Genomic DNA, 19,168 nt, shown 5'->3' on the forward strand with positions numbered 1-19,168 from the left:
GATCTAATCCAGAAGAGTTACCAATATATTACAGACGTTTGAAGGAAGCCCACTGATACAAAATTGTATGCTTTAGTGATAAAAAAAGCCTTATCAGTTTGTTTCAAATTACTGGCAAGACAGGTACACAGCAAATACATTAAAGTAAATATTTACTTACCTGGGTGCTGTAATAGCTTGTTGTGTGTGAAAATGGATACAGTTTTCTTTCAGATAGTCACATGCAATCAAAACAACTGCGTTAATTATCTTGAAATTATGAAAAACGATACTTTTATTTATCAAGGAGAAAGTATAAAATTGCTTACACTGGTCGAGAAAATTTGGGTAAAGTATATAGTGGACAAGGCTATAGCATGCCTAATAAATACCCCAGGGTTCCAATGTCTTCTTCTACATAAAATCATCTTTGTGACAAATATGTCTTAATATAGAATATTAAGTTGAAAATATGTGAATGAGAATTCAGTTTCTATGCAGACATGTGTTAATACTCTGACTATTGACATGCGATTTTGAAAATAAAGTTAGTTTTATGTTGAAAATGTTTTTAAAGTAGCAGCAAATGAATTTTATTTTCATGCTTAATGCAGCCTCAAGGTACGCTCATATTTGCCACTGGGAACCCACAAATCTTACTGATGGACTGACTGATTCTTATTTGGTAGCTGCCATGACTACAAGGATCCCTTCTCAGCCCCCCGGGCATCTGGATGGCTTTCTGCTACACCATTTTCATCCTCTGGTTGTAAGTACTTCTCCTTACGCTTGAGCAGGAAAGCGAAGACTTGGTCTGTAGGACAGCTTGCAAGGCTTTCATTGAAAGAAGCTCGTAGTTCCTGGAGGCAAACGATCAGCACTCCCAGAGCTATCCGAGTTTTGCTGAGATTTCAGAATAATTATACACCATTACAGTGTTTTGGGAATTTCTGCAGGACCAGCTTGTGGCTTCAGGCACATCAGAAAAAGGCACGAGCAAAAGCTGAACGAGCCCACAAGTAACCCAGGGACACTTTAAGATAAGTTTCCTGAAGGTAACAATTCTCCTGCTGCAGTTTCTTTTTTCAGTGGTAGTGACACAACTCGCTTGTAGAAAGCACTGCGTGCCGCGGCCTCCGTCGCGCTTCGCCGCTCAGCCGTCAGCGCACAGCCCGCCCCCTGCCGCCAAGCCATCGTGGCGGCGGCTCCTGTCCGCTGAGCGGCGCGGGGCAGCCCGGCCTGGCCCCTCAGTACCGACCCGACGTCGGTCCGCTGTTAACGCAGTGTGGGCTGAAAGCAAGGCGTGCATGAGCCAGCAGTGTGCCTGGGTGGCCAAGAAGGCCAATGGCATCCTGGCTTGTATCAGAAGTAGTGTGACCAGCAGGAGTAGGGAAGTAATTGTTCCCCTGTACTCAGCTCTGGTGAGGCCGCACCTTGAGTACAGTGTCCAGTTCTGGGCCCCTCGCTGCAAGAAAGACGTTGAGGCCCTGGAGCGTGTCCAAAGAAGGGCAACAAAGCTGGTGAGGGGTCTGGAGCACAGGCCTTATGAGGAGCGGCTGAGGGAGCTGGGATTGTTCAGTCTGGAGAAGAGGAGGCTCAGGGGAGACCTTGTTGCTCTCTATAACTACCTGAAGGGAGGTTGTAGCGAGCTGGGGGTCGGCCTCTTCTCCCGTATAACCGGTGATAGGACTAGAGGGAATGGTTTCAAGCTGCGCCAGGGAAGATTCAGGCTGGATATTAGGAAATACTACTTCTCTGAAAGGGTGGTCAGGCGCTGGAATGGGCTGCCCAGGGAGGTGGTGGAATCCCCTTCCCTGGAGGTGTTCAAGGAACGTTTGGATGTTGTGTTGAGGGATATGGTTTAGCGAGAACCATTGGTGATAGGTGGATGGTTGGACTGGATGATCTTATAGGTCTTTTCCAACCTTAGTGATTCTGTGATTCTGTGATTCTGTGCGGGTGCGGCGTAGGGCCAGCTCGATTTATGGCAAATCTGCTTATGGATCTGGAAAGGTCTGCTGAACACAGTCCTGCAAAGTGCAGAAAATACACAGCTGTGCTTTCTGTTTTGACAAAGGAATCTGAGAATAGGTTTCAGGATTGTGGAAAAAATCCCACATTTGGGTTTCTTTGTGCCCCCGTTTTCCTCCCAGTGCCAGAAGGAGACCTACAGGAAAGCCGGGGAGGGACTGTTTAGAAGAGCAGGTAGTGATGGGATGAGGAAAAATGGCCTTAAAGTTAAAGAGAGGCGATTTAGAATAGATATTAGGAATCAATTCTTTACTGTGAGGGAGGTGAGACACCGGAACAGGTTGCCCAGCAATGCTGTGGATGCCCCCTCACTGGAAGCATTCAAGGCCGGGCTGGATGGGGCTGTGAGCAACCTGGTCTGGAGGGAGGTGTCCCTGCCTGTTGCAAAGGGTTGGAACTAAGTGATCTTAAAGGTTCCTTACCACGCAAACCATACTGCGACTGAGGATAACTTCCTGGTCCAGGCACTAGACACACCAACCTAAAGTGAAGCCTTACTGGACCTGGTGCTCACCAACGTAGAGGAGAGCATTAGAGAGGTTAAGATTGGAGGCAGCCAGGGCTGTAATGGTCGAGCCCTGGTGGAGTTTGTGATTTTGAAGAATGCAGGCAAAAAGTAGAGCCAGGACCCTGAACTTCAGGAGAGCAAAAGTCCAGCTCAAGGTCAAGGAATTGCTGGATTGGATCTCCTGGGTAACTGTCCATAAGGGCTTAGGGACAGAATAGAGCTGGCAGCTCTTTAAGGAGTGAACTGGGCTTGTTTAGCACTGGAGAGACTTCACTGTGGCCTTCCACTATTTGAAGGGTGTGCATAAACAGGAAGGGGAAGGACTGTTTACATGGGTGGATGGTGATAGGACAAAGAGGAGTGGTTTTAAACTGAGACTTTTTAAAGGGGAGATTTAGGCTAAATACTAGGAGGAAGCTTTTCACCCAGAGGGTGGTGCTGCACTGGAAGAGATTGCCCAGAGGAGCTTGGATGCCCCAGTCCTGGAGGCATTCAGGGCGGGATGTGGTTCTGGGCAGCCTGATCTGGTGGTTGGCGACCCTGCATATAGCAGCGGGGTTGAAACTAGATGATCACTGTGGTCCTTTTCAACCCAGATCATTCTATGATGTTGTGATTCTGACATTCTGCAGTGCTATGATTCCACTGATGTAAATACATTACTTGCAAATTTGGAACTGGAATATCTAGAGTTGTAATTAAAAGACTGACCGTGCTTCTTTACCAGACTCTTACAAGTCCTCTCTTACCAGAGAAACATCCCTCACTTCGCAGACACTCCTTGCTCGTGTCACCTCTTTTTGGCAGTACGTTTGTGAACTACTGTTTTCAAGGATGAAGCACCGGAAGAGAAAAATTCCATCACAAATCTGTGACAAACACCTTGAGAGCTCACTGAGAATGGCAACCACTGCCATCAGACCAGACTGATCTGCTAGTTTCCCAAAAACAAGGTCACGTATCCCACTGGTTTTGTGGTTTTGTTTCTCTCTTTTTTATATGTTTTAATACACCACATTAAAAATTGAAGTGAGATTTGTTACTTCAAATGCCTTATGTTATTGTGTATTTAATGAGGGCTGCTCTGAAAGTAATGCCTCCTATTTTATGCTGTTGGCCCACAACACCAGAGGCGGATGTTGGTGGTGTGGCAGTAGAGGTTGAACCTTGCCACCAATACCCCATTATGTTTTGTTGCTGTGTGACGCGTGGCAGCAGAGGGGCAATCGGACGGCACGGTATCTGACATGGAAGTGCGGATGAAGCAAAAGTATGGAACTGAACTCCTCCGTGCAGAAAAATGGCACCCACTGACGGTCATCGATGCTTGCGGAACGCTTATGGAGACCAGCCCATATGTGAGAGCACAGTGAGGTGGTGGGTGGTGCGTTTTAGCAGTGGCAAGAGAGACAGCGAGGCAACTCCACTGGTGAAGAGATTTACAGGAGCGGCATGCAGGCTCTTGTTCATCGCAGGCAAAAATACTGAGCTAATGGTGGTGGCTGTGTTGAAAAGTAGCATTTTGTAGCTGAGAACTGCTCAGTGAAACAGTGTTACTGTGCTCCTGATATTGGCTGTCGTTTCCATGGAAATACATAGGCGGCGTCACTTTTGGAGCAGTGGAGTGTGATTACCTGGCACCTGTAAGACGTGGCAGTGAAACCAGCTGACACATCAGCATGAACAGCGCAGCCTCAAGGTACGCTCATACTTGCTACCAGGAGCCAACAAATCCTCCTCTCACCTCGGTAGCTGCTTTCTGTGTGAAAGACGAGGACAGTTTGGGACTGCTGGGCAAATGAAATCCAAAGACTTCGCTGTGGGGAGGAAATTTTTTAAAATTTATTGATAGATTGATTGATTCTTATTTGGTAGCTGCCATGATTACAAGGATCCCTTCTCAGCCCCCTGGCCATCTGGATTGCTTTCTGCTACACTCTCTTCTCTTCATCCTCTGGTTGTAAGTACTTCTCCTTACTTCCTGCTTGAGCAGGAAAGTGAAGACTTGGTCTGTAGGACAGCTTGCAAGCCTCCAAGTTTTGCAAGGATCCAAGTTTTAATGCGAGTCATCTTGCTGACGATGGATGGCTTTGCAGGGGCAGAGAGAAAGGGCTGCAAGCTAGTCCAATGGTGATGTTGACTGCTGCCTTTGAATTCTCGGCACCAGAACTGTCCCAGCTGCCAGAGAGTGGACTGCCAGGTGGGCATCATCTTCCAAAGGCTAGAGGGTTGCGGCAGAAGGAAACAGAGCTGAGATGGAATCGACCGACCTGCAGAGACCCGCCAGCATCCCCTCCAGACCATGCCAGCCCTACCTGTTGCTCTTCCATGTCCGCCATGAAGTACAGTCTTGTTTTGCACACAGATGGAGTGGTGGCCTGGAAAGACCTTGAAGAAAAGCCATGGTCCTTAGGAGCGATGCTTAACGATCTGGTATGGCCGTCAGTGGAACTGCATGCTGTTGCTGACTGTCCAGTCAACCAATGGATCTGTATCCCCATGCAAGGGAATGGCTTTGTAATCCGAGTCTTAATCAGAGTCATGTTGACAAGGACAGATGGCTCAGCAGGGCCAGCAGCACAGTGCTGCGAGCCAGCTCCGTCGTGGTTTTGCCTGCTGCCTTTGACATCTCTGGATTATTTCAGTTGCCACAGAACGGACTGGCGGGTGGGCGTCATGTAGAACAGGCCAGAGGGCTGCAACGGAAGAGAGCAGATATGAAACCCCGCAAGCTGCAGAGGGCCACCAGCATCCCCTCCAGACCATGCCAGCCCCAACCACTGTTTTTCCTGGCCAGGAGGAACACCTGAGACTGAGCTGGAAGCCACTGCTCAGGAGCGCCCCACCTGCGCCAGGAATGTTCCTCTGCCTCTGCAGCATTTCTTTGCAGTTGGCCAAAGCACAGCTGCACGCTGCCCAGGCTCTGCCCCCTGCACCCAGCCCCAGCACACGCAGCACTGCCCTCACTCACCACGGCAGATTGCATTCAGTTTCTCCTGACTTTGTTCCCCGGAGTGCTGCATAGCCAACCCTAGGGAAAGAGCTCTCATCAGACCCCCACTCCCCAACACGCCGCCAGGAGCACAGACTGCAGCCCCGCCAGCCCTGCTTCTTCCCCTCCCTTCCCGCAGGCAGGGACGGTGCCCAAGAGCGGACCTGAGCAAGGCCCCCATCGGGGCTACTAGCGTGGGCAAGGTGTATCTGGGGGCTGCAGGGCTGCACCTGGCTGTCAGGGCAGGGCCCAAAGAGGGACCCAGGGTTGGGCTCACCAATGAATTCCACAGCCTCATATCGCAAAGACACCTGAGAATAATCCTTCAGGTATGACAGATTCTGCCAAAGATATTTATCCGCCATCTGCCTGTTCTGCTGCAGCTGGAGAAGAACACAAACAAACATAGGGCTTGCAGACTCTCTGCAGCTGCTGGTGCAGCTCCTTCTGCCAGCATCTCCTTCCGCAGCACTGGTATGGGGGCTATGTGGCTGTCCTTACCAAACACTTCTTGATCTCCATTTTATTCTTTCTTTTGGCCAGGCGCTTGAGGTTCTTCCACTTCAGGAACTTTGCACACGCTACGAGGGTTTCCCCAGAGGCCTACAAAGCAATTGGCATTGGGAAATGGTACCACAGACACAAATCCCAAGAGCTCGAATGCTTGCCAAACTTGCCCTCAATTCCTAGGCCACTCGTGGACTGTCAGCACACCCTTGCCTGCATATTGGTCAGGTCTGAAATTCATACCTTGGCAATGCTCGGGGTCTCATCACTCATCCGAAAGACCAGAGGGAGCAGGGCGCTGCGCACAGTCTCCTTCATTTTTCTCTTTTGACACGACTCTACAGTGTCCATCAAATCTTTGAAGAGGCAGATGGAGCCTTCTCGCACTTCACTTGCCACCTGAGGGAGAAGGAGGACCTCAGCAACACTCTCACTGCCTGTGGTGACCATGAGCATAGGCGTGGCTGATCTGTAGGGAGCAGCTTTGGAATCACATACTACACAAAGGCACCTCGTGGCTGTACAAAGCAGTGCAACAAGTTTCCAGCACAGGGTGCCTGTGCCTGAGAGCGCTCCCCCAGCCACCCCACCAGCTCAAAGCAGAGCTCCCTGGGCACCAGATGGAGCCTTCTCGCACTTCACTTGCCACCTGAGGGAGAAGGAGGACCTCAGCAACACTCTCACTGCCTGTGGTGACCATGAGCATAGGTGTGGCTGATCTGTAGGGAGCAGCTTTGGAATCACATACTACACAAAGGCACCTCGTGGCTGTACAAAGCAGTGCAACAAGTTTCCAGCACAGGGTGCCTGTGCCTGAGAGCGCTCCCCCAGCCACCCCACCAGCTCAAAGCAGAGCTCCCTGGGCACCAGGACAAGGGGGACTCAGGGCTGGCCCTCGGCAATGCCCCCGGGGCACACGCTGCCTGTTTGGTTTCCGTCTCCCTGCTACAGGACCTGGGGATGGCACTGGTAGCAAAGGAAGCACTCAGCAGTCTCCAAGTCACCCTTGGCAGAAGATGCTTTGCACAGGAGCTAGGCTGGGCCCCAGCACAGGGGCCTCAAACCACTTCCAACAACCAAGTTGACAGGGAGAAGGCTGGCTGGGCTGCAGACCCCGGCAGATATCCCACAAGGGTCCAGAGGAACAAAGACAGAAGGCTGAGCATGCATGCGCAGAGCTCAGCCTCTCGCAGCTGACTTACATGATTGAAAAGAGGCAGGAGCTTCTCAGCCAGATTTACAGCAATGGCAGTGGCCTCACTCTTGCCCAGATGAGTCATCACATTTCTGAAGATAGTCAGCACCTTCAGAGCAATGGGCGTGTTGCCAAACTGCAGGGTCTTCATGACACCTGGCAGCAGGTCCCTTATTCTTCTTGCCTGTACAAAACACATAGTTTCTTTTGAATCAAGAGGGCAATGGCTCTGATAACAGGGCACCACACACATGCCTTGCTTGCTGGCAGCTGCCACTGAACGGAGGGCAGGAGAGCAAGGAATCCGTTTCCTCTGCTCAGCCACCCCCTTTTCCAACAGGCCCCCAGGTAACCCATCTGGAAAGCTCCTGGAAAGCTCCCCAGGCAGCACCAGGCCCCACCACGGCCATCACCCCAACTCCTGAGTCTCAGGCAAGGCCAAGGCACAATGTTGCCCACCACCCCAGCGCCAGGCTGCCAGCAGGAGGGCTTCATTTGACTAGGTCCTGCTCACCGTCTCAGGTCTCTCGGACAGCAGGACAAGGCCTCTGAGCACCAGCCAGAGTAGCGGCAGGCTTTGAATCTTGAGAAGCCACTGGAGCAGCACTGGGTTACACAGCTCTCGCAGGTTCTCTTCAGTGGGATGCATGACCTGAAACAAAGGCAGCAGTGAGAGCCAGGCAAAGGCAGCAGGACTCCCTGCACCCTGCAGCCCCTGGCTCCTCTGGCAGCTCAGGGCAAGGCACTGGGGCTGCGCTGGCTGGTCTGGGGACAGCAGTGGTTTTGGAGGGCCCCACGGTCCCTCTTTGCCACAGACCCAGCACAACACAGGATGGCTTTTGGGCCTTCTCCTCCTGCCCTCTGACCCCCTTCTTGCTCTCACACCTTTGAGGAGCGACTGACCAGCAGGAGCTGGCACAAAAATGGCACCAGACGTGGGTGGCCATGAGCTCTTCCTCTCCCTGGCCTGCAGCCTGCTCAGCCTGTGCGGAGTCCCTGCCTGTCGCTGACCCCAGGCATGGCCCCAACTTTGCTACTGCCCTGCCCCAGTTTTCCAGTCTGGGAGCAAGGCAGGGCGAGGCAGGGATCTGGGCAAAGAGAGCCCTGAAGAAGAGCACGGTGCCACCTCTGGTAACTCACAGTGAAGCGAAGGAGGCCCAACACCCATGTGGCGACGTTAAAGGTCCCACACAGCTCGCTGTCTTGGAGAATGCTGCACAGTTCTTCCAAGATCCCCTCTGAAGTTGCTGTCAGGGAAAGCATTCTTTTCCAGATGTCCAGGGTGGTGCTACAAAGAAAGAGCAATGCTATGTCAGCAGGGCTGCCTCAGTGTAGCAGAAATGCTAAGTCATTGCCTGAAATGGTGACTGAGCATTTGGTGGAAGGCAGGGCCAACCCAGGGCAGCTCAGGTGCAAGAAATGCACCTGAGTCACCTGAGGGGGTGGAGCCAGGATCCATCTTCTCCCAGACCTCCGTGAATGGTTAGCAGTGGAAGCAAGGGTATCTCCCTGTAAAGCTCAGGTTTTCCAAAGCTAAGCAGCCTTTTTCCTTTGTGTCTGCAACCATGGCTACTGCACATGAGCTTATGCTCACTTGCTGCAATCTGGGACTCTGGTAACCCACTGTCATTGCTGTGTTTTCCATCCCATTAGAACATTACACTCAGCCACAGCGCCATGGCTCAGGCAGGCCCGGCAGGCCCCAGGCTGTGCTGCAGCCCTGGTCTGCCGCTCCGTTTGCTTGAGGAGGCCGGGGGACCCAGCCTGGGCAAGCAGGAGGGGTTGAGGTGGCCTTCCCCGAGGGGCAGGGCAGGAGCTTGATGGGGGCTCTGGGCTGCCATGGTCAGCGTTGGCTGCTGCACCCTGAGCGGCCCACCAGCACTGGAAAGCACAGTGGGATGGAGCGCCTGCTCCTCAGGGGTGTCCTGCAGCCCTCCTTGGCTCTGGCAGCAGGAGCGTCTCTGAGCCCTGCTCTTCTCAGGGAACAAACATGCGGGGCTGTCAGGGCTGGTACCTGTCACACTGGGGAAGGTCGGTCAGTATGCTCCTCAGCACATCCCTGGGAAATTGGATGGTCAGCACATCCAGCACTGAGAAGAGGGTCTGCTGAAGGGATGCGCTCTTCCTTCCCAGGCTTCTCTGGATGAATTCCAGAATCTTTGGCACCTGGTGGGAGGGCATAAGGAGAATGCTGCTGCTGCTGCTGCTGTACTGCAGCCATTTGTCCCCCTGCCACTATTACCGCCATTCCCACAGCTCTTTGCTGCTTTAAAATGGCTTTGGATGCCCAAGAGCTGTGGAGGGCAGGGCAGGGCACAGCAATGCAGCCTGAGGCTCCTTACATCCATCATCCAGGTGGCAGGGTCTTGTAGAATCACATTCAGCATCAAGTTGGCCCACTCTGTGTCCTCAGTGCAGCACTCTCCAATGCTCTCAAGGGTCATGCAGACGATGTCTGTCCTCTGAGAAGGCTCTAGGGATTTTGCGAATGGCTATGGCGAGAAGGAAGGAATGGGGAGGAGGAGACGTGTCAAACTGAGTGAGAGAACAGGGTGTGGAGTGGGAGGACCAGAGGAAAAGGAAAGATGAAGACCCTTGCTTCAGGGTAAATGCATGCCAAAGACTCGTCTCCCAGCTGTGCCCAAGCTTGTGTTACAGGTACTCCTGAGCCGTAGGCTGCACTGGGACGGAGGGAAGGGGAGACAGCCTGGCTGGAAAGTTCCTGGCTCCTTACCTCCTGCCAGGAATTGCTGGCGATGAAACTGCTGAGCTTCCAGAGTCGTTCCATGGCCCTTGCCTGCATAGTTTTGTTTTGGCTACTGGCAAAGTGTAGCAGCAGCTGTGAAGAGAGAAACTACTGATGCCCACTCCAGCAGAAGCAGTATTGCTGAACTCCTGCCTGGAATCATAGCATCCATCCAGGCTTCCCATGGGCTGAAGCCAAGCCATTCCTGGGACTACTGCCGCTGAGGTCCCTTGCAGGCTTCTGCTACTGCCCATGTTGTTCCTATGCAGGGGGCGGTTACTCTATCAAAGAGGACTCTGGGGGCAGAGATGTGCAAGAGACAGACCTCCAAGGTATTCCGCAGCTCCTCACTGCTGGAGGTACGATTGGTGACCAGCAAGATCTGCAGCATGTTGTCCATAGCATGTATGGTCTGCAAGGAGAACAACAGATTGTGAAAGTCTTTCAGACCTCCCTGTCACCTCAAGGAAAGTGCTGTGAACCTCTCTGTCTACACAGAAAGGCCTGGGAGAGAGAGGCCCCGTGGCCGCAAAGCTGCTGTGAGCAGACCGGGCTGTGAGCATTGGGTGTTGCCAGGCCCATGGCAAGAGTGAGAGGGAAGGGGGAGAGGGTGGGAGGTTCTGGGGGAGTAGAGCCAAGAGGCTGGCTGCAAGGTTCATTAGTAATCTCTGTATATGAATAATCCCAGAGGCGTGGGATCTCCAGTAGTTCACCGGGTATACATACATGATTGTAGAGGTGAATGTTCAAGGCCTGTTTCGGTGGAAGGTAGAAGATGGCTTTGAAGCACGCATTTAAAAGAGATCTTATTTCATCCTGTGCAATCGCCTTCACTCTGCTGCAAACAGAGAGACTGTGTGTTGGGAGCAGTGCCTGGATGCCGAGACAGGGGTGGAACAGGTCCTCCCCTGGGCAGGGCTTCCTGGGAGGAATGTGGAGCCCTGCTGGGAGGCACCTCCTCCACGGGGCTGGCCCTGGCCGGAGGACAGTCCTGACGCCTCCTGCTTTGGGGCAAGAGCTGAGACTGTGCAGGGAGCTTCAGGGCTTCCTCCAACGTCTGGGGAAGCGCAGGGCAGGGGAGAGCTGAGGGCCTCCCTGCCCACATGGGGGATGCCTCCTGGCTCGGGTCAGGGCTGCCAGGATCGTGCCCTGGGGATGTGGTGGCAAAACCAGGGGCGGGGCTGGTACCTCATGGCGGCAATCGCAAGCATGGCTTGGTACCGCACTGCTGTGCGCAGCTGGTACGTTGACTCATTCTCCAGCAGCTCCTGCAGAGCAGAAATGGGATAGGACCTCACGCTGGCCAGCAGGGCCACAGGAGCCCCAGTGCCCCCCACCAAGCACCAGAACGCAGAGGCACCCTGCGTCCCGCTGTTGAGATCTCAGTGATACCCACAGTCCCCCTGCCCAGCCCTGCCTCTCAGGGTGCCAGTCCCTGGGTGGCTTTGACACCTCCCTTGTATCATCCCCTCACCTTGACTTTCTTTGCCAACTTATTTTCACGGCAGAAAACAGCCAGTTTCTTACACAAAGCCTTGTTATTGTCGACTTTGCAAATGGCGCAGATGCTCTCCAGGAACACCATCTTTAGCACGTTGTTCTGGGGACCACAGAGACAAGGAGGGAGTGTGAGCTGGGAGAGCCGTGTCCAGGAGGCCCAGAGCATCGCTGGGTTTGGAGCAGTGAGGGACGCCTGGAGGGCAGCAGTTCTGTCCAGCCAGCATCCCTCCTGCAGCCTGAAGGCACAGCCAGAGGGACCATCAGGGGATGCAGGCACAGCTGAGAGTTTACCTTTTTTGTATTCTGGAGGTAGTACTCTATTTTCTCCATGGCCTCCTTCTCATTCTCCCCTATCTCCTCATTCTGCTCTTCAGAGAGAGACAGGCTGTCAGCATCTAACCAAGGAAGAGAGTGAGCAGTGCTGTAGAGGGGCCAAAGGCAGGCGCGAGCAGGGGAAGGAGCTCTGCCCTCTCCAGCCCTGGGCCCGCTCCCCTGGCGCAGCCTGCCCGTGCCTGTCAGGACAAGGGGGCACTCGTTGCCCCAGCCGTGCCCACCCCGCTGGGGACCCTCACTCACCACCATGGAATGACTGCACCTCAGTCAATTCGTAGGGCTCCGATGGAGGTCTGCTCTCCTTGGGAGCTCCACTCTTGGCCCAGGCCACCCTGGGGCGTCTAGGAAGTCTCCGCACCATCCTGTGGGATGAGGGCTGAGGGTGGGGAGGGGGCAGCCGTGGGACTGCCAAGGGTAGAGTGAAACGACGTGGGCTGCGCTCGGGGGCTCCTCGCCAGACCCGCACACTCCTGCCCTGTCGCCTCGCTGTCCTGCCGGACACTGCGGGGCCGCCGTGTCGGTGCCGGCTATGCCTGGGTGTCACAGGGACGGGTCACAAAGGGCCCCACTGTGACCCGCTGCCCCGCCCGGGCGGGGCTGGTTCCGGGCCCCCGGTTGCAATGGCGTAGACCAGACTCCCCAGGGGGAGGGGATGTGTGCGCCTGCTTATCCAGAAAGCTTTGGAAGTGGGCCTGAGAGCAGCTGGACTGCCCAGGCTTTCCTGTTTCTACTGAGGCCAGAGATGGCTGCAGCAGGACAGAGAAGGAAGATGAAGACTCGCTGTCTTCGCTCGTCAAAAAACGTGATCTCTGTTTTACAGGTGGAACACCACAAAGGCAGAGATGGACCCCAAATCCTCAGTGACGTTCTAGCCATCCAATTCTGTTTGATACCCTCGGATCCCTAGCTCTTGACAGTGCTCATCATCCGGAGCAAAATTAACTGATGAAGATCCCCCAGTAAATCAACACCAGAAGCAGGGGCAGGAGTGCAGGCCATCCTACCCTGAGGTTCAGCCCATGACGACGTGCCGTGTTCCCATAAGTAACCAGGATGCTCGAGCAAAGCACGTGCTGCTTTCTCCTGGTGGTCTGTGTGGACTGAATGCCATTCATTTCAGTTCTTCTAAACAAAAACTGGTTGTTCTGTTGAACAGTAACTGCCATCTACAACTCTCCCTATCTTACACTGGCCTAAGCTAGACCAAGTCACAGCCTCAACTAGCAAAGCTTCCTGGTACCAGGGTCATATCTCCACAAAACTTTATCCTCAAAAACACAAGGCTGGCAAAGCCTTAGGTTCTAGTGAGTGGCTTCTAATCACTCTGAGACTTAGGAAAAAGCCTGATTAAAGAAGCTGCTGAACTGAAAAAAAGTGCTACTGGTACTGACGCTTATGGTAGTTTTATGCATTGGCTAATAGGAAGAACTGGAGAGGAACTGGGGCTCTGAACCTTTTCAGCTCAGTGTTGTATGTGTAGACTCATTATTAAGAGAAGACGATGTTGAAATGTTATTTTGAAATGCTCTATTTATCATAGAATCATAGAATCACAAGGTTGGAAACGACCTATAAGATCACCTAGTTCAACGTCTTCACATTACCACTGCTACCACAAGCACTAACCCGTATCTCGCAGCTCCTCATCCAGACGCCTCTTGAACACTGCCAGGGATGGCGACTCCACCACCTCCCTTGGCAGGCCATCCCAGTGCCTGACCACTCTCTGAGAGAAAAAGCTCCTCATAAGATTTGTGCTCCAGACCCCTCACCAGTTTTCTTGCCCTTCTCTGGACACGTTCCAGGGCCTCAATGTCTTTCCTGTAGTGAGGGGCCCAAAACTGAACACAGTACTCGAGGTATGGCCTCACCAGTGCTGAGTACAGGGGGATGATCACCTCCCTGCTCCTGCTGGCCACACTACTTCTAATGCAGGCCAGGATGCCGTTGGCCCTCTTGGCCACCTGGGCACACAGTCAGCTCACGTTCAGCCGAGCATCAACCAACACTCCCAGGTCCCTTTCCTCTTCACAACCGTCCAGCCACTCGTCCCCAAGCCTGTAACGCTCTGCATGGGGTTGTTGTGGCCAGAGCGCAGGACCCGGCACTTGGCCTTGTTGAACCTCATCCCGTTCACCTCAGCCCAGCAATCCAGCTTATCTAAGTCCCTCTGAAGGGCCTCCCTACCCTCAGGCAGATCCACACCACCTCCCAGCTTGGTGTCATCTGCAAACTTACTGAGGGTACACTCAATCCCCTCGTCTAGGTCATCAATAAAGATATTAAACAAGATAGGCCCCAGTGGGGACACCGCTTGAAACAGGTCGCCAGCTGACTTAACTCCATTCACCACTACCCATAAGGGCATGGCCCCCTAGCCAGTTTATTACCCAAAGAAGAGTGTACCTGTCCAGGCCACAGGCAGCTAGTTTCCCCAGAAGAAGCCTGCGAGAGACAGTGTCAAAGGCTTTGCTGAAGTCTAGCTAGACTACATCAACAGCCTTTCCTTCATCTACCAGTCTGGTCACCCAGTCATAGAAGGAGATGAGGTTGGTCGAGCACGACCTGCCTTTCATGAACCCGTGCTGGCTGTGCCTGATCCCGCGGACACCACACTCATGCCGTGTGATCTCACCCAAGATGATTTGCTCCATTACTTTCCCCGGTACCGAGGTCAGGCCAACAGGCCTATAGTTCCCTGGATCCTCCTTACTGCCCTTCTTGAAGACGGGAGTCACATCAGCAAGCCTCCAATCGTCTGGGACCTTTCCAGTTAACCAAGAGCACTGATAGATGGCCGAGAGCGGCTCAGCAGTCACCCCCACCAGCTCCCTCAGCACCTGAGGGTGCTATGTATTGACACAGGCAGTGACTCTGTGCTGGTTGCTTGTTTAGCACAACAAGCCTCAAACTCTACATTTATTTTGTTTTGTAGGCCTCATCTTGCTGGTTTATCACATGCCAGGCAGATACCATACCTCCTCTGAAGTTACACAACTGCCTTTGCAGTTGCACAAAATTCCCCTTGCAGTGACAGCTACTGCTTAGCCCCATTACATCAAAAGAAACTTAGAAAAACTGAGACTTATCCGCAACCTTCATTTTAACCCTCTTGCCTTTTTAATTAATTTTCCAGTGAACTGGATGCCGACCATCACGCCCGATTCATCATAAAGGGCATTCTACACCTTTCAGGAGGCTGATTCAAGGTGCAGGGCTGTCACTAATGGAAACAGAAGCTTCTGTACAGCACTAATGGGCAGAAGGATGCATTCAGCTTCTCCGCAGTTATTATGGGATCTTTTATGTCACGTGCTCACAATCTGAGCAATATTTCACCAACAAGGAGGCAGCACGAGCCTCCAAGATTCAATGTCTGGATCAAAGTGTAGGGAGATATCTGTGCTGTGTGTGGAGAGATGGGGCATCTCAGAGGTCTTTTCCAATCTTAATGATTCTATGAAATCACGGGCACAAACATTTTCCTACTGTGATAATTATGTGGTCTGCTCTTACCATCTCCTGAAAGCTTTGCTAGCCTTTCAATTTACTAGGATAATAACCAAGTTTTTATCAACTGGTTTCTGCGTTTGACATATCATTGAGGTGCTGGTAGGCTTCATGAGAAGAAGGCCATTGTCATTGTTTCAAGTGATACCCAAGAACTGACTATTCTCAAGGTTTGCTCTCTATTGATGACGAGGAGGAGAAAAAGAGCCATCTACATTTCCTAAAACCATTCTGTTGGTGCTAACTCAAAGTTGAGAATTCTAAGACCAGATGACCAAAAAGTAGTCAAGGCATCGAACCCATCTTCTCACGCACACTGAGTGTGCTGCTCATTGGATCCTGTCTTGTTTTAGTTTCTAAGTACCGGAGTACAGATCTAATCCAGAAGAGTTACCAATATATTACAGACGTTTGAAGGAAGCCCACTGATACAAAATTGTATGCTTTAGTGATAAAAAAAGCCTTATCAGTTTGTTTCAAATTACTGGCAAGACAGGTACACAGCAAATACATTAAAGTAAATATTTACTTACCTGGGTGCTGTAATAGCTTGTTGTGTGTGAAAATGGATACAGTTTTCTTTCAGATAGTCACATGCAATCAAAACAACTGCGTTAATTATCTTGAAATTATTGAAAAACGATACTTTTATTTATCAAGGAGAAAGTATAAAATTGCTTACACTGGTCGAGAAAATTTGGGTAAAGTATATAGTGGACAAGGCTATAGCATGCCTAATAAATACCCTAGGGTTCCAATGTCTTCTTCTACATAAAATCATCTTTGTGACAAATATGTCTTAATATAGAATATTAAGTTGAAAATATGTGAATGAGAATTCAGTTTCTATGCAGACATGTGTTAATGCTCTGACTATTGACATGTGATTTTGAAAATAAAGTTAGTTTTATGTTGAAAATGTTTTTAAAGTAGCAGCAAATGAATTTTATTTTCATGCTTAATGCAGCCTCAAGGTACGCTCATATTTGCCACTGGGAACCCACAAATCTTACTGATGGACTGACTGATTCTTATTTGGTAGCTGCCATGACTACAAGGATCCCTTCTCAGCCCCCCGGGCATCTGGATGGCTTTCTGCTACACCATTTTCATCCTCTGGTTGTAAGTACTTCTCCTTACGCTTGAGCAGGAAAGCGAAGACTTGGTCTGTAGGACAGCTTGCAAGGCTTTCATTGAAAGAAGCTCGTAGTTCCTGGAGGCAAACGATCAGCACTCCCAGAGCTATCCGAGTTTTGCTGAGATTTCAGAATAATTATACACCATTACAGTGTTTTGGGAATTTCTGCAGGACCAGCTTGTGGCTTCAGGCACATCAGAAAAAGGCACGAGCAAAAGCTGAACGAGCCCACAAGTAACCCAGGGACACTTTAAGATAAGTTTCCTGAAGGTAACAATTCTCCTGCTGCAGTTTCTTTTTTCAGTGGTAGTGACACAACTCGCTTGTAGAAAGCACTGCGTGCCGCGGCCTCCGTCGCGCTTCGCCGCTCAGCCGTCAGCGCACAGCCCGCCCCCTGCCGCCAAGCCATCGTGGCGGCGGCTCCTGTCCGCTGAGCGGCGCGGGGCAGCCCGGCCTGGCCCCTCAGTACCGACCCGACGTCGGTCCGCTGTTAACGCAGTGTGGGCTGAAAGCAAGGCGTGCATGAGCCAGCAGTGTGCCTGGGTGGCCAAGAAGGCCAATGGCATCCTGGCTTGTATCAGAAGTAGTGTGACCAGCAGGAGTAGGGAAGTAATTGTTCCCCTGTACTCAGCTCTGGTGAGGCCGCACCTTGAGTACAGTGTCCAGTTCTGGGCCCCTCGCTGCAAGAAAGACGTTGAGGCCCTGGAGCGTGTCCAAAGAAGGGCAACAAAGCTGGTGAGGGGTCTGGAGCACAGGCCTTATGAGGAGCGGCTGAGGGAGCTGGGATTGTTCAGTCTGGAGAAGAGGAGGCTCAGGGGAGACCTTGTTGCTCTCTATAACTACCTGAAGGGAGGTTGTAGCGAGCTGGGGGTCGGCCTCTTCTCCCGTATAACCGGTGATAGGACTAGAGGGAATGGTTTCAAGCTGCGCCAGGGAAGATTCAGGCTGGATATTAGGAAATACTACTTCTCTGAAAGGGTGGTCAGGCGCTGGAATGGGCTGCCCAGGGAGGTGGTGGAATCCCCTTCCCTGGAGGTGTTCAAGGAACGTTTGGATGTTGTGTTGAGGGATATGGTTTAGCGAGAACCATTGGTGATAGGTGGATGGTTGGACTGGATGATCTTATAGGTCTTTTCCAACCTTAGTGATTCTGTGATTCTGTGATTCTGTGCGGGTGCGGCGTAGGGCCAGCTCGATTTATGGCAAATCTGCTTATGGATCTGGAAAGGTCTGCTGAACACAGTCCTGCAAAGTGCAGAAAATACACAGCTGTGCTTTCTGTTTTGACAAAGGAATCTGAGAATAGGTTTCAGGATTGTGGAAAAAATCCCACATTTGGGTTTCTTTGTGCCCCCGTTTTCCTCCCAGTGCCAGAAGGAGACCTACAGGAAAGCCGGGGAGGGACTGTTTAGAAGAGCAGGTAGTGATGGGATGAGGAAAAATGGCCTTAAAGTTAAAGAGAGGCGATTTAGAATAGATATTAGGAATCAATTCTTTACTGTGAGGGAGGTGAGACACCGGAACAGGTTGCCCAGCAATGCTGTGGATGCCCCCTCACTGGAAGCATTCAAGGCCGGGCTGGATGGGGCTGTGAGCAACCTGGTCTGGAGGGAGGTGTCCCTGCCTGTTGCAAAGGGTTGGAACTAAGTGATCTTAAAGGTTCCTTACCACGCAAACCATACTGCGACTGAGGATAACTTCCTGGTCCAGGCACTAGACACACCAACCTAAAGTGAAGCCTTACTGGACCTGGTGCTCACCAACGTAGAGGAGAGCATTAGAGAGGTTAAGATTGGAGGCAGCCAGGGCTGTAATGGTCGAGCCCTGGTGGAGTTTGTGATTTTGAAGAATGCAGGCAAAAAGTAGAGCCAGGACCCTGAACTTCAGGAGAGCAAAAGTCCAGCTCAAGGTCAAGGAATTGCTGGATTGGATCTCCTGGGTAACTGTCCATAAGGGCTTAGGGACAGAATAGAGCTGGCAGCTCTTTAAGGAGTGAACTGGGCTTGTTTAGCACTGGAGAGACTTCACTGTGGCCTTCCACTATTTGAAGGGTGTGCATAAACAGGAAGGGGAAGGACTGTTTACATGGGTGGATGGTGATAGGACAAAGAGGGGTGGTTTTAAACTGAGACTTTTTAAAGGGGAGATTTAGGCTAAATACTAGGAGGAAGCTTTTCACCCAGAGGGTGGTGCTGCACTGGAAGAGATTGCCCAGAGGAGCTTGGATGCCCCAGTCCTGGAGGCATTCAGGGCGGGATGTGGTTCTGGGCAGCCTGATCTGGTGGTTGGCGACCCTGCATATAGCAGCGGGGTTGAAACTAGATGATCACTGTGGTCCTTTTCAACCCAGATCATTCTATGATGTTGTGATTCTGACATTCTGCAGTGCTATGATTCCACTGATGTAAATACATTACTTGCAAATTTGGAACTGGAATATCTAGAGTTGTAATTAAAAGACTGACCGTGCTTCTTTACCAGACTCTTACAAGTCCTCTCTTACCAGAGAAACATCCCTCACTTCGCAGACACTCCTTGCTCGTGTCACCTCTTTTTGGCAGTACGTTTGTGAACTACTGTTTTCAAGGATGAAGCACCGGAAGAGAAAAATTCCATCACAAATCTGTGACAAACACCTTGAGAGCTCACTGAGAATGGCAACCACTGCCATCAGACCAGACTGATCTGCTAGTTTCCCAAAAACAAGGTCACGTATCCCACTGGTTTTG

General features: G+C 51.7%; 1 protein-coding gene across 4 annotated transcripts; it reads right to left on the minus strand.

Annotated features, from left to right (window-relative positions):
- Positions 1 to 323: 323 nt before the first annotated feature.
- LOC149912886 (uncharacterized) lies at positions 324 to 16,172 on the minus strand. 4 transcript variants are annotated; one of them, XM_090130949.1, is made up of 18 exons: positions 12,035 to 16,172; positions 11,750 to 11,853; positions 11,433 to 11,558; positions 11,147 to 11,226; positions 10,685 to 10,796; positions 10,284 to 10,370; positions 9,947 to 10,051; positions 9,555 to 9,704; positions 9,227 to 9,378; positions 8,353 to 8,500; positions 7,727 to 7,864; positions 7,220 to 7,396; positions 6,261 to 6,416; positions 6,012 to 6,113; positions 5,788 to 5,893; positions 5,490 to 5,549; positions 4,834 to 5,214; positions 324 to 4,739 (listed from the first exon to the last, which is right to left on the minus strand). In XM_090130949.1, the coding sequence occupies exons 1-17, from the start codon at positions 12,150 to 12,152 to the stop codon at positions 5,081 to 5,083; spliced, it is 2,055 nt and encodes a 684-aa protein (XP_089987075.1). In that variant the 5' UTR covers positions 12,153 to 16,172; the 3' UTR covers positions 324 to 4,739; positions 4,834 to 5,080. The 4 variants fall into 4 exon arrangements, with proteins under 4 accessions (XP_089987075.1, XP_089987073.1, XP_089987074.1 ...); XM_090130947.1 differs by having other exon boundaries at positions 11,750 to 12,152; XM_090130948.1 differs by having other exon boundaries at positions 324 to 5,214; positions 11,750 to 12,152.
- Between the last annotated feature and the right edge of the window lie 2,996 nt (positions 16,173 to 19,168).

Source organism: Phasianus colchicus, chromosome Z, assembly GCF_987193195.1.
Source record: "Phasianus colchicus chromosome Z, bPhaCol1.hap1.1, whole genome shotgun sequence".
NCBI lineage: Eukaryota > Metazoa > Chordata > Aves > Galliformes > Phasianidae > Phasianus > Phasianus colchicus.

Bases quoted from the DNA above. Each gene is read 5' to 3' on its own strand.
- LOC149912886 (XM_090130947.1), bottom strand. From the start codon at position 12,040: ATGGTGGTGAGTGAGGGTCCCCAGCGGGGTGGGCACGGCTGGGGCAAC. The intron at 11,227-11,432 runs GTGAGGGGATGA...TCTGCTCTGCAG, and splicing joins AGTTGGCAAAGAAAGTCAAG to GAGCTGCTGGAGAATGAGTC. The intron at 9,379-9,554 runs GTAAGGAGCCTC...CCCTCCCACCAG, and splicing joins CTGCCACCTGGATGATGGAT to GTGCCAAAGATTCTGGAATT.